General features: G+C 42.8%; 1 protein-coding gene and 1 long non-coding RNA gene across 3 annotated transcripts in view; both read right to left on the bottom strand.

The window, feature by feature from the left end:
* LOC145337569 (butyrophilin subfamily 1 member A1-like) overlaps positions 1-14,605 on the bottom strand; it is a 40,028-nt gene extending 25,423 nt beyond the window's left edge. The window contains exons 1-4 of the mRNA XM_080182361.1: positions 14,528-14,605; positions 12,091-12,178; positions 3,235-3,582; positions 731-1,015 (exon numbers count right to left, since the gene is read on the bottom strand). Coding sequence (XP_080038487.1) covers positions 731-1,015; positions 3,235-3,582; positions 12,091-12,178; positions 14,528-14,605 — 799 coding nt within the window. The remainder of the gene's footprint in view (positions 1-730; positions 1,016-3,234; positions 3,583-12,090; positions 12,179-14,527) is intronic.
* LOC145337537 (uncharacterized) overlaps positions 1-25,044 on the bottom strand; it is a 105,569-nt gene extending 80,525 nt beyond the window's left edge. For both annotated transcript variants that reach the window (XR_013885367.1, XR_013885368.1), the window contains exon 1: positions 24,916-25,044. This is a non-coding gene — a long non-coding RNA (uncharacterized LOC145337537). The remainder of the gene's footprint in view (positions 1-24,915) is intronic.
* Between the last annotated feature and the right edge of the window lie 1,481 nt (positions 25,045-26,525).

The following is a 26,525-nucleotide window of genomic DNA, read 5'->3' as shown; positions in this document are numbered from 1 at the left end:
ATGTCACTCCAGACCCACAGCAATGTTGTTAACTCTTAAATACTTTCTGAAATGAAGGGCAATTAGGGATGGGCAATAAATGCTGGACCAGCCAGCAATGCTCGCAGCCCGTGAATGAATAAAACTCATCTGGAAGTCATGAACAACGTGAGGTTTGCCACCATTTTTCAAACGTGATTCAGACCTGTGTGATTTGCCACTGGCATGACGCAAGTTTGGATGGCAGCACATGATTTCATCAAGCAGCAGATCTGATCAACATTCATAAGATGATATTGAGTGCAAATAGCATTCATATCACTGGTTAGCAGGATAACCGACTCTCCATTAACCCACCAATGGGAGAATTGCAAACACTTTCATACCGGCAGGATTCCAATGTTTTGGTTTCCACTACATTCTCTGATCCCACCTGCCATGAAACCTGTCAGGGCAGGGAGGGATAATTTTGCCCTTTTACCTGGACCTCCTACACTGCAATATTTGACACTACATTCCTGTTCTCTCCCACTGATGTCAGGCTCAGAGATCTGTAATTCTTTTCCCTCCTTTCTTAAATTTGCTTCCTTCCAGTCTGCAGGAACCATTCCAAAATCTATAGGACTTTCAATGACCATCAATGTGTCAATTATCTCAACAGCCAACTCACTCTGTCTGAGTTAGTGCCTTCAGGAGAAATACAATGAGGAAATATTTATTTTAACAAAGCGTTGACTTAATTTGCACTCACCTGATATCTGGACATGGGCCTCTCGTCTTTTCCTCAATAATGGGTGTTCCATTAAACATGAAAACCTGTTTACAGAACTACTTCTGACATCAATATGACTCTGGACAGTAATAAGGCCTCTGGAGTCCTTTAGGAATTCCCATTCAGACTGCGCTGTCACATCTTGTCCATTCCCATCCTCCCAGCGTATCGCTGGCTCAGGATACCATCCATCTGATTCACACACAATACGAAGTCCATCTTTGTTGTTTTCCTCCAGGTGAATCCAAGGCCGGTTTCCAAAACCTGCAAATCAAACAATTACTCATTTTAAATTGTTAAATGTTTAATTTCAACAATCTACAATTAGTTGAGTCTTTTAATGATTATTGTAGAACTAACAATGTCTACATTGACTCACCCAATCAGTGGGATAATGTTAACTTTGAGATAGAATAAAATAGACAATGTCACATTGGTGGATAATGTGTCAAACTCTCCTGTCACCACCAGTTCTGCAGACAGGAGAGGTCTATGAATCTGAATCAAACTAATTTTCCTGTTTCCAACATTCTCAATCATTCTGAGTTCCTTCATCTTATCCTCACTCAATCGCTTCATCAACAACTGCTGCAGTGCTATCAGCAGTTCCTGGTTATTGAATTTATTTCCATTTCATTTGTAGCTTTTTGTTCTGATAGCATAAAACACATAAAGAGAGCGCTAAGATAGTACAGCAAAAGGGCCTCTGATCGACTGGGGCTGAACATTCTTCACCAACACAGAGCCAGTCTCCAATATCTCCCCAAGATAGACAGGAATTAGGAGTAGGTATTCAACCGCTTCGGCCTGCTCTGACCTGATTACATAATAGAAATATCTAGTGAGATGGAATATTTTAGCTTGCTGCTGTCCTATCAAACTAACATCCTCTGGCCTTAAATTGTGTCCACTTTCAACTGTGACTCTCCTCATTCCCTATGTCACTGACAATTCCATATTTTCTGCCAATTTTTACCATTTACCATCTCTCAAAACTCCCAGCCCTCGCCAGATATGACTGTAACCACAGGAGGCTATTTACATGATCTCATTGACCTCCATTTTACTTCGACTCTTCAGTGTCATACTTGGCTGAATATTGCCTCACATTAATGACAGTGGAATTCATTCTGACAACTCCTTTCATCAGGTTACTGATGATTAGAAGTAGGCTGATGGGGTAATGGGTGGTTGGTTTGATTTGTTCTGCTTTTCAAAGACACAACATTCCTGGCCAATTTTCTAGTTGTCCCAGTGAAATGCCACATGGTGTTTGACACTTTATCCAGGATATTGTCCTGGGAAAGTAGCCCATGACTGTGATTCTCAGGCCATTCATGCCCAGCTGCTGCTGTCAGCAAGAGTGGAGAATTTAGCGCTCAGCCGAGTCTCCATTTACAGCACTGGGACTGGAGAATCCCAGCGAGGGGTGAGATTGGAAAATCAGACTCTACATATGTCTTGAAGGCTTATTTTTTTACAGGTTGTAAATCAAGTGGAAATGGGATTGCTGATGTCACCTCTTCAAAGTTCACAGCAGTAATTTGTTGATAGAAAAGGCAACATCCCCTTTTCCACTGAAAGGTTGCACAGGGTGGATATGCTAATTTTCAGCTAACCCAATAATGTTCCCCTTATCAACATGTGACAAGGCACCTGATGGCAGTTTTCCCAGCACAAGGACAAAAGATAACATTATGATAATCATGGGGCGGGGTCACAAGGGGCTGAAAGTTAATTGCTGCATGGATTTCATACTGCCTGAGCTCAGAAGCGTTAACATATTATGTTGGGTGAATTGAACTAGAGAGTCAGTGCAGAACGATCCCTGGAAGGTAACTGTTACCCATGTGCTTTCTGGACTTGGGATCATTCAGACTCTGCACTCTGAACTCAGGAATGTTAGCATGTGTGTTGTCTGAATGCTGGAGTCTTGCACCTTTGGTGTTGTTATACATTTAGATTAATATCTGCATAGCCAAGCAGAATTGGTGTCTGCACTGACTGCCTCAGCCTGAGTAATGCTGACTGCATCAGATTGCAAACAGAATACTTGTTGAGTCTTGTCCAATTATACTTTGCTCTTCTCTGTGTTAATTGTCTGTACAGTAGGAGGTAAGGTCGCATTTTAAGGGAACAGGGATTTCCAGTCTGGGCTAATGACAGCAGTTTAAATTATTTGCTAAAATTTTGAACTTTCCATTAAATTTGTTTGTGGCTTTCATTTTCCAATAATGTGGAGCTTTCTAATTGTTGTTCATGATTTTAAAAACACATACCCAGGAACATATAGATCAGGAGCTGGAGTAGGCCATTTGGCCCTTGAGCTTCCTCTGCTGTTTGTCAAGATCATAGCTGATCTGATTGTGCCCTCAACTCGACTTTCCTGTTTACCCTGTACCCTAAAAACAATGCTGAAACTTGACTATTGTGCCTCATACTCATCATTTACTCATTAGTAATTTACAACAAGATGGACAAACCTTCAACTTTCAGATACAACACTGCTTCATCACGGTATGTTTTGGAATCAATGAGACACGTGTAACTCCCTTCATCTGATGTTTTTATCTTCTTCAGTTTGAGAGAGGCATTTCCGCGGGGAAACTCATCTTTAAAAAGTTCTGTTCTCCCTCGATAAGCTTTGTCCTGCACATCAGGTCGATCCTGTCCGCCAGTGTATAAATGAACTGGAGAAACAGAGTCCAATGTAAACCATCGGACCTCCAGGTTATTCAGAGATATATTTGGTACCAGTTGGCAATCTAATACAACATCATCACCGACAGTGACTATGGTAGCATCGTCTGGCACATGAACACGGAATCTCTCTGTAAAACACAACATTTCAAATAATGTCAACACACTGACTGAAGGAACAGATTTAATCTCTGAAGGAAACAAATAAAATTTCACCTGTGTGCTATTCATTCATCCAAAATCCATGACTCTGGAAAATAAACTCAGGATAACGACCGAAAAAGGACAGAACCTTACAAAGAAACTATAACGACTCCCTCTTGTATTCTTTACACTTTTGCTGATTCACCACCACTTTCTCAAGAGCAATTCGGGACAATAAATGTTGGCCTAGCCAGCCATGTCCATGTCCCATGATAAAAAGAAAAAAGCAAAACAAATTTAGATGGTAAATGCATTCTGACCAGGAACAACAGACTTGCATTGTGGTAGCATGGCCCCTTCAAAGGGGCAATCGCTGAGGACCATGTGATCAGGCTGGACCCTATGGAGAGGCAGTGTGCGAAGCTGATTCAATGAGATGCAAGGGTCAGGGAGGAACATCAGTTGCAGCCAGGAAGAAGACAGTAGAGGTGTTTTGCAGTTCTGTGGGCTGTTGCTTGTACATATATAAATATTGTTGATAATAAACCCTTCATAATTTGAAATCACAGTGAGTCATCTTTGAAGTTATTACACGTACCCAGGGTAGAGTGGTACAATGATTGAGGAAGCTGGGAAGAAGGTCAGAGATTGTTTTAGTCTTTCTTTTTTCTTAATCTTTGAGACTATTTCATGAGTAAAACAATCATGAAGCGAATCCCTGTGGTTTCAGGAACATAAAGCTGTTGAATGATTTGTACTGGAGAATGGATCAGGTTGTGATTTTCTCAGTGTCTAATGAACAATGTTTAGAATCTACGGAAGGTGTCAGTAATTTCAGGTGGAAACACTGGCTGAGAAACAATTTCCAGGCATAAGAGGAGTAAATTCACTTCTATTACTGATATTCTGAGCAGACTATTTTCGGTGAGCCATTCAGCTGATTTATTTTCAGTTTAATATTCCAGCCATTTATTGCTGAACAAATAACTTCTCTGTGTGCTCTTCAATTTTGAACACAATTCCTTTAAAAAAAACTTTTTGTTTGTTCATTTATAGAATGTGGGTGTCGCTGACTAAGCCAGCATTTATTGCCCATCCAGAGTTGCTCTTGAGAAGGTGGTGGGGAGTAGCATTCTTGAACCGCTGAAGTCCACAATGCTGTTAGGGAGCAAGTTCCAAGATTTTGTTTCAGCGACAGTGAAGAAATAGCACCTGATGGAATTTAAATTTAATTAATAAAGTCTGGAATATAAAGCTTGTCTCAGCAATGGTAGCAATGAAACTATCATTGGTTGTTGTAAAAACCATTCTGATTCACTAGTGTCCTTTAGGGAAGGAAATCTGCTGTCCTTACTTGGTCTGGCCTACATATGACTCCAGACCCACAGAAATGTGGTTGACTCTTAACTCCCACTGAAAATGGCTCCGCAAGCAATTCAGTTCTAGGGCAATTAGGGAGGGATAACAAATGCTGGCCCAGCCAGCGACACCGCATACCATGACAGAATAAAGCAAAAAAAAAGTTTTGATTTGGTGCTGTGAGACTTCATGGGGTTCAGAGCTGATGTTGAGGACTCTCAGGGCAACTCCCTCCAGACTGTATATGACTATTCCGCTACCTCTGCTGGGTCTGTCGTGCTGGTGGGACAGGACACTCTCAGGGTTGGAACAACTTATGTTTACATCAATATTTACGTCAGAAAATGTCCCAAGGTGCATCACAGGAGCATTATCAATCTAAACACGTCTCTGAGCCACAGCATGCCGATTAGCATAGCCCAAAAGACAGGACTAAAGAAAAACTTTAAGAAAGATCTTAAAGGGGTAAAGTGAGTGAGTGAAGCAGAGATTTAAGAAGAATAGTCCAGCGATTCGAGCCTGGCGGAGATGAAAGCCACCAATGATGGAGCAATTAAACCTGGGGATGCTGAACACATCAGAATTAGATTAGCAGAGATAACTCAGAAGTTGTGGCCAATATTCCCACAACTGCTCAGTAACCCAAAGTTCCCATCGCAAGCTCGAGTAGCTGAATGCTTTAAATTATTTTAAAAGAAACTAATTACAACGTGAGTTTCAGCCCCATAAAAATCAGTCTGGAGAATTGATACAAACAAAGAAAATGCTGGAAAAGCTCAGCAGGTCTGGCAGCATCTGCAGAGAGAGAAACAGAGTTAATGTTTTGAGTCCATTTGAATCTTCTTCAGAGAATTAATAATGCAAAGCAAGGAAATGGCAGATGAAATGAACAGAAAATTTGTATTAGTCTTCACTATATATAGAGAAACACCCCAGAAGCATCTTTAAATCAGGAAATGGAAAGGAGGGAGGGACTCAGGAAAATTACAATCAACAGAGAAGTGATACTGAGTAAATTGTTGAAACTGTGGATTCATAAGATCCGAGTCCTGATGGATTACATCCTAGGGTCTTAAAAGAAGTGGCTGGTAAGGTAGCTGATACATTGGTTTCAATTTTCTGAAAATCCCTAGATTTGGGAAGGTTCCATTAGATTGGAAGATGGCAAATGTAATTTCTTTATTGAATAAAGGGAGGAAGACAGAAAGTATAAAAGTACAGACAGCCCCCCATCTGTCACTGGGAAAATGTTAGAAGCCATTCTGAAAGAAGCTATAACCAGAGGTGGACTAACATTGAACCAGACCATGGCTCGGCGCAGGGCTCCTCCAATAGGGGGCCCGGTGCTGGCCATTGACCTTGGGGGTACTAATCAGAGCCGATAGATCTGCTAAATGAGCCTACCAGCAGACAATGTGGACAACATTGGACTCTGATTAGTCCAGTCTCGTTAGAGTGTGGGACTTGAGTTATGTTTTATTCAATCCCCAATTAAAATCCTGGGGATTGAATCATGGTCTGCAATTCCACTGCCACCATCTCCTTCGTGTCAGTACAAAACCACATCAGTATTGGCCCCCCAGAGTGGTTAAGCTTGAAGCACTATAACTGCTGTCATTTGCGATGGACTGGAACTGATGAAGGGTTTGAATGGAGTGTCAGTCACTCTTGGTGTGATAATTTTAGATAAAGTATGCAGCCATTAAATGGTCCAATTGTTTACAGTCCTGTTTCCTATTTGAATGTTGAGTGTCTCAAAGGTGATTAGCTCCCAGACCAGCCCATGGTCACTTCTATCAATCAACACTGGTTTATGAAGGAAGGGGTCAGCAGGATCCCAGTCAGAGAGGGTAGGATCTTCAGATCTGGTGCAGAAGGTGGAGACCCAATAATGAAGATGAAGGAAAATCCCAGGGCTTTTTATACATATATAAAGGGCACGAGTGTAGCCAGGGAGAAGGTTGGTCCACTCAAGGACAAGGGAGGGAAACTGCATGGAGCCAGAGGAAATGGGTGAGGTATTAAATGAGTTCTTTGTGTGAGTATTCATCAAAAAGGACTTGGTGGATGATGGGTCTGGGGAAGGGTCTGTAGATAGTTTGGGTCATATTGAGATCAAAAAGGAGGAGGTATTGGGGTTCTCGAGAAACATTAAAGTAAACAAGTCCCCAGGGCCTGATTGCATATATCCCAGAATATTGACAGAGGCAAGGAAGGAAATTGATGTGATTTTATTTTATTTGTTATTGTCACTGTATTAACATACAGTGAAAAGTATTGTTTCTTGTGCGCTATACAGACAAAACATACCATTCATAGAGAAGGAAATGAGAGAATGCAGTATGTACTGTTACAGTCATAGCTAGGGTGTAGAGAAAGATCAACTTAATGCAAGTTTAGTCCATTCAGCAGGGAAGAAGCCATTCTTGAGCCAGTTGGTACGAGACCTCAGACTTTTGTATCTTTTTCCAGTAGGAAGAAGGTGGAAGAAAGAACATCCGGGATGCGTGGGGTCCTTAATTATGTTGGTTGTTTTGCTGATGTGCAGGAAGTGTGAACAGAGTCAATGGATCAGAGGCTAGTTTGTGTGATGGTTTAGACTACATTCATAACCTTTTGTAGTTCCTTGCGGTCTTGGGCAGAGCAGGAGCCGTACCAAGTTGTGATACAATCAGAAAGAATGCGTTCTATGGTGCATTTGTAAAAGTGGGTGAGAGTTGTAGCTGACATGCCAAATTTCCTTAGTTTTCTGACAAAATAGAGGTGTTGGTGGCTTTCTTAACTATAGTGTCAGCATGAGAGGACCAGGACAGGTTATTGGTGATCTACACACCTAAAAATTTGAAGCTCTCAACATTTTCTTCTTCGTCCCATTGATGTAGCCAGGGGCATGTTCTCCTTTGCACTCCCTGAATTCGATGACAATCTCCTTTGTTCAGTCAACATTGAGGGAAAGGTTACTGTTGCCAGTTCACCAAATTCTCTATCTATTCCTGTACTGTATCTTGCCATTGTTTGAAATGCAACCTGTTATGGTGGTGTCGTCAGCAAACTTGAAAATCAAATTGGAGGGGAATTTGGCCGCACAGTCAAAAGTGTATAAGGAGTATAGTAGAGGGCTGAGAACACAGCCTTGTGGGGCACTGATTTGAGGATGATCTGTGAAGGAGGTGTTGTTGCCTATCCTTACTGATTCTGGTCCATGAATTAGGAAGTTCAGGATCCAGTCGCAGATGGAGGTGCTGGTGCCGAGGCCCAGGCCATGGAGTTTGGAGATGAGCTTCGAGGGAATAATAGTGTTGAAGGCTGGGCTTTAGTCAATAAATAGGAGTCTGGGGCCTTGAGAGAAACCTTTGTATCCTCATTGACTACAGGGGAGGTGCCAGAAAATTGGAGAATAGCCAATGTTTTTCCTTTATTTAAGAAGGGTAGCAAGAATAATCCAGGTAATTACAGGCCGGTGAGCCTTATGGCGGTGGCAGGGAAATTATTGGAGAGGATTCTTGGAGACAGGATTTACTCTCACTTGAAAATAAGTGGACGTATTAGCAAGAGGCAATGTGGTGTTGTGAAGGGAAGGTCATGTCTCACTAACTTGATTGAGTTTTTTGAGAAAGTGACAAAGATGATTGATGAGGGTAGGGCAGCGCATGTTGTCTACATGAACTTCAGTAAGGTCTTTCAACAAGGTCGCTCATGGCAGACTGGTACAAGAGGTGAAGACACATGGGATTAGAGGTGAGCTGGCAAGGTGGATACAGAACTGGGTCGGTCATAGAAGACAAAGTGGAAGGTGTGTTTCTGAATGGAGGGCTGTGATACATGGCATTCCTCAGGGATCAGCGCTGGGACGTTTGCTGTTTGTAATATATATATAAATGATTTGGAGGAAAACGTAACTGGTTTGATTAGTAAGTTTGCGGATAACACAAAAGTTAATAGAATTGAGGATAACGATGAGGACCGTCAGAGGATACACCAGGATCTAGATCTGTTGGAGACTTGGGCAGAGAAATGACAGATGGTGTTTAATCTGGACAGATGTAAGGTAATGCAGTTTGAAAGGTCTACTACAGATGGGACATATACAGTAAATGGCAAAACCCTTAAGAGTATTGATAGGCAAAGTGTGATAATACACAGGTCACTGAAAGTGGCAACACAGGTGGAGAAGGTAGTCAAGAAGGCATATGGCATGCTTGCCTTCATCAGCGGGGTATTGATTTTAAAAATTGGCAAGTCATGTTGTGGCTTTATAGAATCTTAATTAGGCCGCACTTGGAATATAGTGTTCAATTCTGGTTGTCTCACTACCAGAAGGATGTAGAGGTTTTGGAGAGGTACAGAAAATATGTACCAGGATGTTGCCTGGTATGGAGGGCACTGGCTATGAGGAGAGGTTGGGGAAACTTAGTTTGTTCTCACTGGAATGACGGAGGTTTAGGGCTGACCTGATAGAAGTCTATAAAATTATGAGGGGCAGAAACAGAGTGGGTAATCAGAAGCTTTTTGCAGAGTGAAAGAGTCAATTACTAGGAGGCATAGATTTAAGGTGTGAGGGACAAGGTTTAAAGGAGATATACGAGGTAAGTTTTTTACACAAAGAGTTGTGGGTGCCTAGAACTCATTGCCGGGGGAGGTAACAGAGGCAGATGTGACACTGACTTTTAAGGGGCCCCTTGATAAATATATGAATAAGATGGGAATGGAGGGATATGGTCCCTGGAAGAGTGGGGGGTTTTAGTTCAGTAGAGCAGCACGGAGGACCTGTACTGTAATTTTCTTTGTTCTTTATGAGTGCAGGATTCCATCAAATATAAATCTGCCACCCTCCTTCTCAATGTTAATATGTTTGTTCATATGTTATTACCCATGCATTGCCAAGCACTTAAAGAAACCAGCTAAAAAGAGTGATGTTGGTTGTAAGGAAGGGAAGGTTATAGGAATAAAGCCATGTTAACTTGAGAAGGAGGAGAATGTTTAAATTAAAAAAATTGCTTAACCTGAAGCCAGTCAAGCTCAGCAAACACAAGCCCAATGAAAACTGCTTTTCAGCACATTCAAGCTCCGCTTCCAAACTTGAGCATGGGCTGAAACTTCAGTGCAGTACCGAGGGACAGTTATATTGTTAGAGGTGCTGTCTATGTGATAAGACATTAAACCAAAGTCGAGTGAACCTTTCTGGTGGGTGTGAAGAATCCTGTGGCACTATTTAAAGAAGTTCGCGGATTTCTCTCAATGTTGTAGCAACATTCCTCCCACAACTGATATCATGAACAAAATCTTTGCTCATTTAACTCATTTGCTGTCTAGCAGCTTTGCTTTTTTTCATTGCTGCTGAGCTGTCTGCTAGAAGTCCCTTTATTGCTGCTTCAATGGTTTAAATGGGGTTTTGTTTATCTTTACTCTGGGCCTCAGGTACTTTCTGGGATTTGTTTTATGACCCTGAATTGTTACAGGGAAGACTGGGTGGCAGGTCATGTGTTTTGGACAGTTTTGTTTTCTTCATAGTGAATTCAGGGTTTCATTTTCAATTTGTCTGTTAGCTGCCATTTGAGTCAGAAGCTGTCCTGGTTGCCAAGTGGCAGGCAGTTTTTCTCTTTCCCTAGTGTTATACATTCTGCTGGAAGGAGGTCTCCTGGCCTTCCTGGAGTGAAAATTCTACTGTTGATGGATTGCTAGTTAGCACCTAGAGCCTCTCTCTCTCTCCCTTGTGATATTTATTCTGCTGGCTAGCTGGAAGGAGGTCTCCTTGCTTTCCTGGAATGAAAATTCTGCTGTTGATAGATTGCTAGTTAATAGCTAGAGCCGCTCTCTCTCTCTCTCTCTCTGCTGATTTGGCAAACTTTTCTGACTCCAAGCTTATATGTGTGTGCACCAAGAGAGCTGCAGCATCTAACCAAAGGACTAAGTTCCAGCATCATGTGAGTATTTGTATTTTCTGTGCTAAACCTGCGGCAAGAGTTTTGTAAAGAGAAGTTAGTTTGATTGGAACATTTCATATATTTATTAAGGGTTATACAATATCATGGCTGTTTTTCTTTGTAATTCGTAAAAGTTATTGCTCTATGTTAACTGTATTCTTAAATAAATTTTGTTTGTTAAACATACCCCCGTGGGTCAATTGACTCATACCTGAAGTGAAACATCTCATGCTCACCCTAGCCAACTCCAAATGGCAAACCTTATGTTCCAGACGGGCTTCATAAAATACTTTGGAGTTTCTTTCCTGAATTATAACATTTGTCCTGACAAATTGGCGCTTTATTTACAAACATTGCTGCATTTTTTCCAGAAAAGTGAAATGTGGTTATTGAACTGAAGTCTTCATGATCATGAGGAAATTTCCAAAAAGTTTGATCCTGGTAACATCATCACTATGTTGAAAGATTTAAATACTTGGGGCAACAATGGGAAATTAGGATTCCAACAAAAGACAGGTAGATTTTTTTCCCCTTATAATAATAGAGCTGTGACAATAATGAAAGACAAGAAATCAAAATAACAAATGGTGGAAATCTGAAACAGTAGGTTTATCAGTGTCTATGAAGACAAAGGATAAATTCGTGTTTAATGTGTGTACGTCCTTTTCTACGACGGTAACGGCATGGTAGCATAGTGGTTAGCACTGTTGCTTCACAGCTCCAGGGTCCTGGGTTCGATATCTGGCTCGGGTCACTGTCTGTGTGGAGTTTGCACATTCTCCTCATGTTTGCGTGGGTTTCCTTGGGTACTCCGGTTTCCTCCCACAGTCCCAGGATGCGCGGATTAGGTTGATTGACCATGCTAAGAAATTGCTCCTGAGTGTCCAGGGATACGTAGGTTAGAGGGATTCGTGAGTAAAATATGTAGGGATCTGGGGGTAGGGCCTGGGTGGGATTATGTTTGGTGCAGACTCGATGGGCTGAAGGGTCTCTTTCTGCACTGTAGGGTTCTATGATTCTATGATTCTAGTCTCCAGTAGAGTATATAGTTGTGTGATTAGGTGCTGGTGATTGCAACTGAAGCAGATGGTATACTGGTTTTAAGAGACATTTCTGGGGAGAGAACAAATTGAATGCTACATAGGAAGAGGATTAGGTGGGTTTTCCCCAGGAAAAAGACCCTTAAGTGTCAATAATAATTCCATTGCTTACCTGACAGAACAGTGTGAAAAACAAGTAGTGATACAATACTGAAACATCTTCCTTTCACCATCGGAAAAAACTGATTGAAGCATTTCACCTGAGAAAAGAATTCCTAGATATAATTCTTTAAGAGGCATAACTACAGCATTGAAATTAAACATATTAACATAATGGGCCAGATCTTCTAACCAGTGGTAATGTTACATACATTGCAGATGATTGCAGAGATCATTGCATGCTTATCTTATTGTGCACTTCCAGCCAAGTTTTTTCATCCTGACTGCATCAACAAACACTCTGGGTGGGGTTTTCCAGCCGCGCTCTCCCCAGAATTGGAAAATCCCTCCCGGGGGCAATGGACCTTTTCATGGTCCACCCCTGCCTGCCACAGGAATCACAGATGGGAAAATTGCCCCCTCTGTGCACTGATCTAGGAGAGAACTGGTGAAGAGAAGCAATGGAGAGCACACACTCTTTTTACAACATCAACTGCTGTATTGAGGTGAGCTTTCAAAGGTCTCAAATCTTTCAATTTGCTTGTCTCCGAAGCCCCCTCCATTTCCCCCTGTATCCTCTATACACCCCATGCCCTCTCCACTTCCCCATGCATCTTCTGTACACCCCAAGCCCTCTCTATTTCCCTACGCATCTTCAATACATCCCATGCCCTCTCCATTTCCCCTCATATCTCCCAAGCACCCTCCATACTCCATCATTTCCCTGTTCTCCACTGTAAATTATCTTGTCCCCACCTGTAATGAGCATCCAAGTCATCCAAGCCAATCTTTTACTTCTCACATACCTAAAGAAACTTTTACAATCTGCCTTTTTATTCCATCTGCTTCTCTGTTAGTTCATTAATTCCATGCTGACGCTCCTTAATTAACTCAAACCTCTCCAAGTGTCTATTTCCCCCGCCTCCCCCATCCCCGATTATTGTTTCCAAAACCTTACCCATTACTGATATTAAATTAACTGGCCTTAGTAACTAGGACTGTTGTTACTCACTTACTTGAAATCCTCTGACACCTCCCTCACATCTAAGGAAGACTGAAACATTACGGGAATCCCTTCTGCAATCTCGATCCCCATTCCTGCTCGGAGACTGCTATTTTTAACTATATGTTATCCATTTGAACTGACATTTCTGGTAAAATAATTGACAATGTTCCATAGAAAAATCTCAGTGTTATCATTCCTTATTTATGTCTTGACCATGTTCTTCAGAAAATTTATCAATGTTTTTCTAAATATTTTTGTTAAAAAAAATCATGCAATTTATAAACCTACCATTGGCAGAGAAATACTGTCCAGGAAATAGATCCAGAAGTATTATAATGAAAAAAGGTGAAATATCATCATTGTGTTAAGCTGCAGGAAAAAGCCAAGGTACAGGGTTACATTTGCAATGGGTTAAAAAACAAATCACAAAAGATTATCTTGTCCTCTGTTGAATATTGGTGCCAACTTATTTGGAGCACAGTGCAGTCTGCTAACCCCTGTAAGTAGGTCTGGCTGGTTAGATTTTTAGCTTGACTATTTTTTGACTATTTTCATATTATGATGATACTGTGCCTTTAAGAAATGTATTTTAATCATCCTGTGCAGGATGTTTTTGCAGTCTCTGGGATTTTGTCAGCACCGTGTTGTCTGTAGCCGACATCCTTCATTGCTATTGAAGCAGTGTAACTGATATCATGGTTGTGTTAATTTGAATTAATGCAGCATTCTGCAGGTTTTAATATTCCCCTGGGATTGCAGAGTAGAGCTTGATTTGGCATAATTGACAGATCAGGTAATATGACATCTATGTTTCAAAGAGCATTCCAGGTTTAGTTTTCAGAAGCTGCTTGAAGCTGAGAGAAACTTCTCTTGGTGCTTTTCCTACTCTCTGGAGTTGGATATTCTGTTATTTGGGTGGCCATTTTTAGATGCTGCCAGAGACTGGATTAACCTCTCTGAGGTTCTGGCGTTGGAGGATATATCCTTCTCTGGAAACTGCTGTTGAGTTCGCTGTCCATAAGTGCTTAAAAGCTGGGAATCTGGCATCATTTAAGCATACTTGTTTTTGTGCAAACTATTACTGAAGAAGGGTGTACGTCTGTGGGATATCATTTTACACTGGAACAACAGAGGTAACTAGATGTTATGAGTTACACTGAGTCATGTTTCAGAGTTGTAATTGGTGAAAGTTCTGCTAATTCTTTTTGTCATATTCTAATTGCATTCTCAAGTAAACTGTGTTTGATAAAAGCTTCCTAGTGGGTCATTTGAAGGACCAATGCCAAAATCAAATGCAAAACTTAGGGTCTAGGCTAACTTCACAAAGTACCTTGGGGTTTCTGGCCTGGGTCTTAATAATATATTGTATATTGACTAAACACACTGACAAGGCTAAGGATGCCAGTTGAATAGTAACATTAGCTGACAGGAAAGAAGTGCTAACATCAGAGTCCCTGAAGGAGCCAAGAGCACCAGCATCTAGACCATGATCATCCAAAACCAGCCCTGCTGGGCTGGCCATTAGCTTAGGATGTCAGCATACTGACTGACAAAGTGAATCTTCTTCTCCCAGCTCAAGGACAGCTCTCAAACAGAGGGCAAAAGAAGTACTTCAAAGTCACCCTGAAGGCTTACCTCACCAAATGTAACAGACGTCAACACCCTTGTTCAGAAGAGACCCACTTAGAGGAACATTCTGATTGAAGGGACACAATCCTTTAAGGACACCCGTTGGTAAGAGAAAGCCTGGAAAAGAACCTGAGAAAGGGATCCCAGCAATCTAGAGTCCAAGGACTGAACCCAACTCCCAGAAACACCAGCCAAGTTTTTTAATTCGTTTTTTTAATGCATTTCCGGGACATGGGCATCACTGGCTGGCCAGCAGGAATTGTCCATCCCAAATTGCCCGAGGGTAGTTGAGAGTCAACCTCATTGCTGTGGCTGTGGAGTCACATGTAGGCCAGACCAGGTAAGGGCGGCAGATTGCTTTCCCTAAAGGACATTAGTGAACCAGATGGGATTTTACAGGGACAAGGACTGGGAGCTGAATGTCCAGGGGTATCAAGTGTTTAGGAAGGATAGGCGGGAGGGAAAAGGGGGGTGCGTAGCTCTGCTGATTAAGGATAGCATCAGGGTGGTAGTAAGGAATGATATTGGAGCCAAGGAGCAGAACGTGGAATCGTTGTGGGTGGAGATTAGGAACAGCAAAGGGAGGAAGACGCTGGTGGGTGTCGTTTATAGGCCCCCGAATAATGATCTGGAGGTGGGGCAGGCTGTTAACGCACAAATAAATGCGGCGTGCAGGAATGGTACGGCGATAATTATGGGGGATTTCAATCTACATATTGATTGTCGATCCATGTTGGATGAGGGGGGCTCGAGGAAGAGTTCTTGGAATGCTGCCGGGATAGCTTCCTTGAACAGTGTGTGTTGGAGCCGACGAGGGAGCGAGCTATCTTGGATCTGGTGCTATGTAATGAGGCGGGTAGAATTAGGGACCTTGTGGTGAAGGATCCTCTTGGGAAGAGTGATCATTGTATGGTGGAGTTTCTGATGCAGATGGAGGAGGAGAAAGTGGGTTCCCGGACACGCGTCCTTTGTTTGAACAGAGGGGAGTACGGTAGGATGAGAGAAGAATTGGCGAATGTTGATTGGGGGAGTGTGTTGGATGGTAGGTCTGCTGAGGAACAGTGGAGGATCTTTAAGGAGATCTTAGTGCTCAGCAGAAATTTATTCCGATGGTTAAAAAGGATCGTAGGAGGAGAGGTAATCAGCCGTGGATAACGAAGGAGGTGAAGGAAAGTGTTAAATTAAAAGCGGAGGAATTTAGAGTAGCTAAGAGTAGTGGGCGAGAAGAGGATTGGGAGAGGTTTAAATGTCAACAAAGAATGACGAAGAAGTTGAGAAAGAAGGGTAGGATAAACTATGAAGCTGGGCCAGCGCTTAATATAAAAAAGGATAGCAAGAATTTTTATAAATACATGAAAAGGAAGAGGCTGGCTAGGGTGAACGTTGGACCCTTAGAGGATGAGAGGGGGGACTTAGTGGTAGGGGATGGGGAAATGGCTGAGGCCCTGAATAACTTTTTTGTTTCGGTCTTCACGGAGGAGGACGTGAATAATTTGCCGGGTGTTAGCGATGGAAAGATGGTAGGAGTGGAGGGCCTGAATGACATTATTGTTACTAGAGAGGCGGTGCTCGACAGACTGGAGGGACTGATTGTGGACAAGTCCCCAGGACCGGATGGAATACATCCAAGGGTTCTGAAGGAAATGGCGGAGGTGATAGTGGATGCCTTGGTGATTATTTTCCAAACGTCGCTGGATTCCGGGGAAGTGCCGGAAGATTGGAAAATGGCTAATGTTACGCCGTTGTTTAAGAAGGGTGGCAGGCAAAAGGCGGGTAATTATAGGCCGGTTAGTTTAACGTCTGTTGTAGGAAAAATGTTAGAATCCGTGATCAAGGAGAAAATTGCAAGGCATCTTGAGGAGAATTGTTTGATAGAGCAGACGCAGCACGGTTTCGTTAAGGGGAAGTCGTGTCTGACGAATTTATTGGAGTTCTATGAGGATGTGTCTAGGGTGGTAGATAGAGGAGAGCTGGTGGATGTGGTCTTTCTTGATTTTCAGAAGGCGTTTGAGAAGGCGCCTCACAAGAGGTTATTGCAGAAGGTCAGGGGGCATGGAGTTGGGGGTAGGATGTTAGCGTGGATAGAGGATTGACTGTCAAATAGAAGGCAGAGAGTGGGGGTCAATGGGTGCTATTCGGATTGGCGGTTGGTGACTAGTGGAGTGCCCCAGGGGTCGGTGCTGGGGCCTCAGCTATTCACCATTTATATAGATGATCTGGAGGAGGGAACCGAGTGTATGGTGTTGAAATTTGCTGATGACACCAAGATTGGTGGAACAGCAAATTGTGCGGAGGGTGTGGAGAGTCTGCAGAAGGATCTAGATAGGCTGGGCGAATGGGCCAGGAACTGGCAAATGGAATTTAATGTTGGCAAATGTGAGGTTGTCCACTTTGGTAGGAATAATGGTAGGAAGGGCTATTACTTACGTGGCGAAAAACTGCAGCAGGCGACGGTGCAGAGGGACCTCGGGGTCCTTGTGCATGAGTCGCAAAAACCCAGCCTGCAGGTGCAGCAGGTGGTCAGGAAGGCAAATGGGATGCTGGCCTTCATAGCGAGGGGGATTGAATATAAAAGTAAGGAGGTCTTGCTGCAGCTGTACAGGGCACTGGTGAGGCCGCAGCTGGAGTACTGTGTGCAGTTTTGGTCGCCGCACTTGCGCAAGGATATTTTGGCCTTGGAAGGAGTGCAGAGGAGGTTTACTAGGCTGATTCCAGAGTTGAGGGGGTTGAGCTATGAGGAGAGGCTGAATAAATTAGGCTTATACTCGTTAGAGTTTAGAAGAATGAAGGGAGATCTCATTGAGACGTATAAGATGTTGAATGGGATGGATAGGATAGAGGTGGAGAGGGTCTTCTCGCTCAGAAAGGACAGGAGGACTAGAGGGCACAGCCTCAGGATAAAGGGGGAGCGGTTTAGAACGGAGTTGAGAAGGAACTTCTTCACTCAAAGGGTGGTGAATCTCTGGAATTCTCTGCCCGTTGAAGTGGTGGAGGCTGCCTCGCTCAATATTTTTAAGACGTGGGTTGATAGGTTTTTGATAGGCAAGGGGATTAAGGGTTATGGGGAGAGGGCGGGAAAGTGGAACTGAGCAGCGACAGATCAGCCATGATCTTATTGAATGGCGGGGCAGGCTCGAAGGGCCAGATGGCCTACTCCTGCTCCTATTTCTTATGTTCTTATGTTCTTACAACAATCGACAACGGTTTCATAGTCATCAGTAGATTCTTAACTCTAGATATAAGTGCCAAGTGTGTCGTCAAAGATGTGGCTCTAAAATTTGGCTCATTAGCCACGCAAAGACCACAGTATCCCTAAATCCTCAGTTTGGATATTTTGTGAAGCTTTTGATACCTTTTGGATACTTTGTGCATAACAAATTAAGTCAGAGGTTAAATACTTTGCTTATACCAGAGTAAAGACAAAAGTTAAATACTTCCTGTGCAACCAAGACAGAGGTTAAATACTTTACGTATAACAAAGTTTGATGTCTGGTGTACTAATTTTTATAGTAGGGTTTGATACTTTTGCAGTAAGTTGGTTAAGTACAATAAAGGGGATTTGTTGTGTAAAAATTCGAGTCTGAGTGTCTTTGTCCATGGCATAAATTGACCCGAGTTTGAGGGCAACAGCCTAATAATCGAAAGAATGTAATTCAAATCTTACCATGGCAGTTTGAGAATTTGAATTTGGATTTGTTAAAAATGTGGTAATAAAAAGCTGGTATAAACTCTGGAATACCGTCTCTACAACTCTCCACCTTGTTTTCCACCTTTAAGACACTCTTTTAACATTACCTTTTCGACCAAAGTTTAGATCATCTGTCCTCATGTGGCTCAGTGTCATTCTTGGTTTTATTATGTTCCTCTGTCGCACCTTAGAATGCTATGTGCATTAAAAGTGTTATATAAATGTAATTACACAAGAATTTGAAGCAGGAGGAGGCAATTATACCCCTTGAGCTTACTCCAACATTCTATAAGATCATGGCTGATCTGCTAGTGGCCTCAACCCCACTTTCCCATCTGTCTCTTGAGTCCTTTGTCAATCAAAAAGCTAACAGTCTTGAATATTTTCAATGTCCCAGCCTCCACTGCTCTGGAGAAGGGAATTTCATAAACCAATGACCCTCTGAGAGAAACAAATGTTCCCCATCTCAGTCTTTAATGGGAGAGTCTTAATTTTTAAGCAGGCTCCCCTGGTTCTAGACTTCCTCACAAGGGAAACATCCACTCAGCATCCATCCTGTCAAATCTACTCAGAATCTTATTTGTTTCAATATCATCTCTTATTCTTCTGAACTCCAATGGATTCAGGCCCAACCTGCTCAACCTTTGCTCATAAACTAATCCTTTCATTCCAGTATTCGGTCAAGTCAACTTTCTCTAAATTGCTTCTAATGGAATTATTTAAGTTGTTGTGAGAAGAAATTGAATGATATGGCAAGATGGTAAAAAGAAAAAACTAGTTCTGTGAAATGTACTTTTCCTTGTTTGTAAACCAGACTCCACCAGTGCATATGTTCCCCACAAGCCTCTTCCCACACTATTTACACATTGCACCCAAAAAATATCCCCTGATTTCTCTCTCTTTCAAGTACTTGCTTCCCCTTATATGCATCTATACTCTTCACCTCAACACCTTCATATAGAGCCATTTGGTACCATTTTGTCTATGCCGACCCAAAGACATCCAGATGCCCTTTCTAATCCCATTGTGGCCATAGCCCTGCAACTTACAGTACTTGAGGTGCAGATTCAGGTACTTTTTAAATGAGCTTAGGGCCTCTGCCTCCACCATCAATTCAGGCAGTGAATTCCACACACCCATTACCCTCTGTGTAAAAAAGGTTTTCCTCAAGCCCCTTGTAATCCTGCCACTTAGCTTGAATCTATGAACGCTGTTTCTTTTACTCTAAAACGAGAAACAGGTTCCTCCTGTCTACTCTCTCCCTACCCCTCACAATTTTGTATATCTCACCAATATCACCCCTCAGCCTTCTATGATCCAAGGAAAACAGCTCACTTGAAATGTAGCAATCCTCAGGTTAAATCACCACCAGTCAACATTGTCTCTCAAAGGAGAGAACAGCTTATAGTTACCTGGGGTATGGTGACATTATCTTTTTATTAATTCACAACATGGCTAAGTAAGTTGATTTATCAGCCTATAAATACTCCCAATATAAGAAATAGGAGCAGGAGTAGGCCATCTAGCCCTTCGAGCCTGCCCCGCCATTCAATAAGATCATGGCTGATCTGTTGTGGCTCAGTTCCACTTTCCGGCCCTCTCCCCATAACCCTTAATCCCCTCTCTTATCAAAAACCCATCAACCCGCTTCTTGAAAATATTTAGCGAGGCAGCCTCCACCACTTCAACGGGCAGAGAATTCCAGAGATTCACCACCCTTTGAGTGAAGAAGTTCCTCCTCAACTCCGTTCTAAAACGCCCCCCTTTATCTTGAGGCTGTGCCCCCTAGTCCTACTGTCTTTTTTGAGCGGGAAGAGTCTCTCCACCTCTATCCTATCCATCCCATTCATCATCTTATACGTCTCAATGAGATCTCCCCTCATTCTTCTAAACTCTAACGAGTACAAGCCTAGTTTATTCAGCCTCTCCTCATAGCTCAACCCCCTCAACTCCAGTATCAGCCTAGTAAACCTCCTCTGCACTCCTTCCAAGGCCAAAATATCTTTGCGCAGGTGCGGCGCCCAAAACTGCACTCAGTACTCCAGCTGCGGCCTCACCAATGCCCTATACAGCTGCAGCAAGACCTCCCTACTTTTATATTCAATCCCCTTCACTATGAAGGCCAGCATCCTATTTGCCTTCCTGACCACCTGCTGCACCTGCAAGCTGGGTTTTTGCGACTCATGCACAAGGACCCCCAGGTCCCTCTGCACCGTCGCATGCTGCAGTTTTTCGCCACGTAAGTAATAGTCCTTCCTACCATTCTTCCTACCAAAGTGGACCACCTCACATTTGCCAACATTAAATTCCATTTGCCATTTCCTGGCCCATTCGCCCAGCCTATCTAGATCCTACTGCAGACTCTCCACACCCTCCGCACAATTTGCCGTTCCCCCAATCTTGGTGTCATCAGCAAATTTCGACACCCTACACTCGGTTCCCTCCTCCAGATCATCTATATAAATGGTAAAAAGCTGAGGCCCCAGCACCGACCCCTGGGGCACTCCACTAGTCACCATCTGCCAATCCGAATAGCACCCGTTGACCCCCACTCTCTGCCTCCTATTTGACAACCAATCCTCTATCCACGCTAACACCCTACCCCCAACTCCAAGTCCCCTGACCTTCTGCAATAACCTCTTATGAGGTACTTTGTCAAACGCCCTCTGAAAATCCAGAAAGACTACATCCATCGGCTCTCCTCTATCCACCGCCCTAGACACATCCTCATAGAACTCCAGTAAATTTGTCAGACACGACTTCCCTTTAATATATCTGATGGTGAGCGGTATAGGCAGGGGAGTTTTCTAGTCATATGGAAAACTGTTATAAGTCTTCAGAGACAGAAGTCCCTTCACCAAAACCTCTTTACTTACAAGCTCTAACAGCAGTACACTGAGTGCGATCAGTTAGCAGTCTGTCTCTGGGAGGGTGTCAGAGGAGCTGACACTCCCAATTAAATATAAGGCTGATTGACTCTGATTGACATATTAATTAGATCTTTAATCAGGGAGTTCATACTCCAATAGGCCAACCCCAATGGCCTGATTGAAGTCATTACAAAAATCATGGCAGTACTTGGTCATGAATGATCATGGACCAATCCAATGGAAGTCCTTAATGGGCAACCATAACATGGTAACAGAAAGAGGGGGAGGATCAATTCAACTCTTAACGTCCTCTTTACATGAAGAGGTTTATGGAGGATCAGATAACGGTTAATTTAGAGGGGAGACAATATGATGAGTTGAGATGGAACTGAAAATGATCAATGATAAGAAATTAAAACAGAAAAAGCTGCAATTACCAGTCAGCCAGTCTGGCAGCACCTGCGGGGAGAGAAGCAAAAGTAATGCTTCAGGCCTGGGTACAATGCTCTTTTGGAGATGGGTCAATTGGCCTCCTTCTGCATTGTAGGGATTCTATGATTCTATGAATGAAGGGGTCAGGTCAAGGTCATAGAGTCATAGAGGTTTACAGCATGGAAACAGGCCCTGCTACCCAACTTGTACATGCTGCCTTTTTTTTTAAAAACCCCTGAGCTAATCCCAATTCCCGCATTTGGCCCATATCTCACTATACCCATCGTACCATGTAACTATCTAAATGCTTTTTAAAAGGCAAAATTGTCCCCGCGTCTACTACTACCTCTGGCAGTTTGTTCCAGACACTCACCACCCTCTGTGTGAAAAAATAGTCCCTATGGACACTTCTGTATCTCTCCCCTCTCACTTGAAACCGATGCCCTCCAGTTTTAGACTCCCCAGCTTTGGGAAAAGATAATGACTACCTAGCTGATCTATGCCCCTCATTATTTTATAAACCTCGATAAAATTACCTCTCTGCCTCCTACGCTACAGAGAAGTAAGTCCCAGTCTATTCAGCCTCTCCTTACAACTTAATCCATCAAGTCCCAGTAGCATCCTGGTAAATCTTTTCAGCACTCTTTCTAGTTTAATAATATCCTTTCTATAATAGGATGGCCAGAATTGCACATTGTATTCCAAATGTGGGCTTACCAATGTCTTGTACAACTTCAATGAGACATTCCAAACTTGTATTCAATGTTCTGACTGATGAAACCAAGCGTGCCAAATGCCTTCTTCACCACTCTGTCCACCTGTGACTCCATTTTCAAAGACTATGAACATGTACCCCTAGATCTCTTTGTTCTGTAACTCTCCCCAACACCCTACCATTAACTGAGTAAGTCCTGCCCTGGTTCAATCTACCAAAATGCATCACCTCACATTTGTCTAAATTAAACTACATCTGCCATTTGTCAGTCCACTAGCCCAATTGATCAAGATCCCATTGCAATTGGAGATAACTTTCTTCACTGTCCACTATGCCACCAATCTCGGTGTCATCTGCAAACTTACGAACCATGCCTCCTATATTCTCATCCAAACCATTAATATGAATTACAAATAACAGTGGACCCAGCACTGATCCCTGAAGAAGGTGTGACTGGGTCAAAGCTACACTTCACTGTGACAATCTTGGTAAGGCAAATTTTGGAAGTGAAGCGAAGTGTGGAGGATTCATTTCAGGGCAAAAAGACTACACATCTTAGATAGGTTTCCTGGGCATGATGTCAATGCAATCATTCACAGAAAGTTCATATATGACAATAGCTTTGTTCACACGTTATTTGCGGACATTTTGAGAGAAATGAAGAGAAGACAGTGAGAACTAGAGTTTAGAAGAATGAGGGGAGATCTCATTGAGACGTATAAGATGATGAATGGGATGGATAGGATAGAGGTGGAGAGACTCTTCCCGCTCAGAAAGGATAGTAGGACTAGGGGGCACAGCCTCAAGATAAAGGGGGGGCGGTTTAGAACAGAGTCGAGGAGGAACTTCTTCACTCAAAGGGTGGTGAATCTCTGGAATTCTCTGCCCGTTGAAGTGGTGGAGGCTGCCTCGCTAAATATTTTTAAGACGCGGGTTGATGGGTTTTTGATGAGAGAGGGGATTAAGGGTTATGGGGAGAGGGCGGGAATGTGGAACTGAGCCACGACAGATCAGCCATGATCTTATTGAATGGCGGGGCAGGCTTGAAGGGCTAGTTGGCCTACTCCTGCTCCTATTTCTTATGTTCTTATGAACTGATCTGTTGGCACAGTCAGCAGGGTCAGGAGATGAGGAGATCAACAAGTTTAGCCCCAGTGGCATGCTGGTTGCAAAATTCAGCAAGAGGATAGTGCAAATGGGGCGCTGCATATAATGAGCCAGTTCTGAGTATCTCAATGAATCTGAGGAGGTAATGGAAGTGGAAAAAGTGAGCAGAACGATAAAGCAAATTCTGCTCCTTTTTGATACACAGAAATTACTTGTACATGGGAAGACAGTAAAATTTGCCAATGATATCAAAAAAGATGTGAAAAGTAGCGAAGGTGACACTGATCACCTGCAGCAGAATATGATGGAAAAATGGAAAGACAAGTGACTGATTGAATTTAATGTGAAGAAATGTGAGGTAATGTATTTTGGCAGGAGGGGGAAGAATCGATATAGATTTGATGGAACAATTCTAAATAGTGTTCAGGGCAGAGGAACAAAGACAGTGGGGGTGGAGGTGGGAGGGTTCACATCCATCAGTCTCTGAAGGTAGTTGGACATATTCAGGGAGTACTTTGAAAAGCGGAGATAGTGCAGGGATATTGTTTCCTCTAACTGTGAGGGATCAGAAACAAGGGGTCACAGTCTCAGGATATGGGGTCGTACATTTAGGACTGAGATAAGGAGAAACTTCTCGACCACAGAAGGCCGAGGAGGGCAAGTTCCTGATTATATTTAAAAAAGAAATAGATTTCTAGGCTCCAAAACCATCAAGATCTTGGACTTCATAAAGGGATTTAGTTCAAAAACTGGGGAGAAATATCAGGTCAACGGAGCGAAAGCTGAGTCAAAGTGAGGGGTTTTCAGAATCATATCGAAGGGGAAGAGAGAATTGGAGAGCTTCAGGGAGGGAACTCCAGAGTTTAGGATGCAGCCAGCTGAAGTCCCGCTGTCAATGCTGAAGGAATGGGGCAGGGTGGAATCGTGGCTGCTTTCAACACAAGAGAAACTCTGGGATTAAAGGTTTATTTCCAGAAAGGAGGCGCCGCAGTTATCTACAGGGTGAAATTATTTCACTTTAAATATAAATTTGTAATGTTTCGTGTAATAGCCGCCACAGGACTCTTAGGAATATAAGAAATAGGATTTCCATTTCTATCGGATTTCCATTTCATTTCCGTCTTTCTTTCTGCTCGCTGTGTTTAACTCTGATGGTTTGTTTTAAATCTCCTCTCTCTCCCATCCCCCTGACACTGACAGGAGCCGCTTCCAGACTCTCTGAAGGGGATTAGAAACATTTTATACACTTTACAACTTCTCACTGGACAATCTCCAGCGGCTCCCAGTTCAATTCCTTGCGTTTGATCAGGATCTTTCAGTCTGAATAAAAACCACCCAATCCCACAGCAAATAAACCCTCCCCAAAATATCAAAAAACACCTGGGACTCACCTCTTACTTTCCCGGGATTTGATCGGAGATTTTCCGCCGTTTTCCAACAGATCTGTGAAGAGTAAAAATGTTCACAACAGCTCTCCCCACCCTGAAAACTTTTACTTTCATTTTCACTCAGTTACTGAATTGAATCATGGATCCTGGTTTGGATGTGGGTATGCCGGCGTTGGACTGGCGTAAACACAGTAAAAAGTCTGACAACACCAGGTTTTAGTCCAACCTATTTATTTGATAATAGACTCACAAGCTTTCGGGGTTAGCCCCTTCGTCAGGTGAATGGAGAGTTCTGGCCTCAGACAGAGCATATAAAGCACAGACAGTTTAGAGATTACTGATTAGAATGCGAATCATTGTTGAATATATTTCGCGGCGGCACCCTCATTCTCTTCTGCGTTATTTGAATTCCACACTTTGGTCTGGATTGGGAATCACTCATCATTCCAGAAGATTCTCCTCAATCACTGACCCTGCCGCAGAGTTTCACACTTGTGTGAAGAATTGGTTTATCTTGTTAGGTTCTCAATGTCTTGTCTTTAATCTTGTATCTGTAGCCTCTTCTGAATCCCCAGCCATTGAATTTGATTTGACTTATTATTGTCACATGTATTAGTATACAGTGCAAAATATTGTTTGTTGCGCACTATACAGACAAAGCATACCGTTCATAGAGAAGGAAACAAGAGTGCAGAATGTAATGTTACAGTCAGAGCTAGGGAGTAGAGAAAGATCAACTTAATTCAAGGTAAGTCTATTCAAAAGTTTGACAGCAGCAGGGAAGAAGCTGTTCTTGCGTCGGTTGGTACATGACCTCAGACTTTTGTACCTTTTTCCCGAAGGAAGAAGGTGGAAGAGAGTATGTCGGGATACATGGGTTCCTTCATTACACTGGCTGCTTTGCCAAGGCAGTAGGAAGTGCAGACAGTGTCAATGCATGGGAAGCTGGTTTATTTGATTTATTATTGTCACATGTATTAACACATGGTGAAAAGTATTGCTTCTTGTGTGTGTACAGACAAAATATACCATTCATAGAGAAGGAAACAAAAGAGTGCAGAATATAGTTTTACAGTCATAGCTAGGGTGTAGCAAAAGATCAACTTAATGCAAGGTAAGTCCATTCAAAAGTCTGACAGCAGCAGGGAAGAAGCTGTTCTTGAGTTGGTTGGTACGTGACCTCAGAGTTCTGTATCTTTTTCCCGAAGAAGGTGGAAAAGGGAATGTCTGGACTGCATGGGGTCCCTAATTATGTTGGCTGCTTTGCCGAGGCAGCAGGAAGCGTAGACAGAGTCATTGGATGGGACACTGTTTTGCGTGATGGGTTGGGCTACATTCACGGTTGGTTTAAATGATGAACTGGGCTTCATTCATAACATTTTGTAGTTTCTTGCAGACTTGGGCGGAGCACGAACCATACCAAGCTGTGATACAACTAGAAAGAATACTTTCTATGGTCCATCTGTAAACGTTGGTGGGAGTTGTAGCGGACATGCCAAATTTCCTTAGTTTCCTAGAAAGTCGAGGTGTTGCTGGGGTTTCTTAACTATAACATCTGCATGCAAGGACCAGGACAAGTTGTTGATGATCTAGACACCTAAAAACTTGAAGCT

The sequence above is a fragment of the Carcharhinus amblyrhynchos genome, unplaced genomic scaffold, assembly GCF_965287045.1.
Source record: "Carcharhinus amblyrhynchos unplaced genomic scaffold, sCarAmb.v2.hapA scaffold_52, whole genome shotgun sequence".
Taxonomy (NCBI): Eukaryota; Metazoa; Chordata; class Chondrichthyes; order Carcharhiniformes; family Carcharhinidae; genus Carcharhinus; species Carcharhinus amblyrhynchos.
The sequence above is the reverse complement of the archived record's forward strand: the minus strand, read 5'-3'. Positions and strand labels throughout refer to the sequence as shown.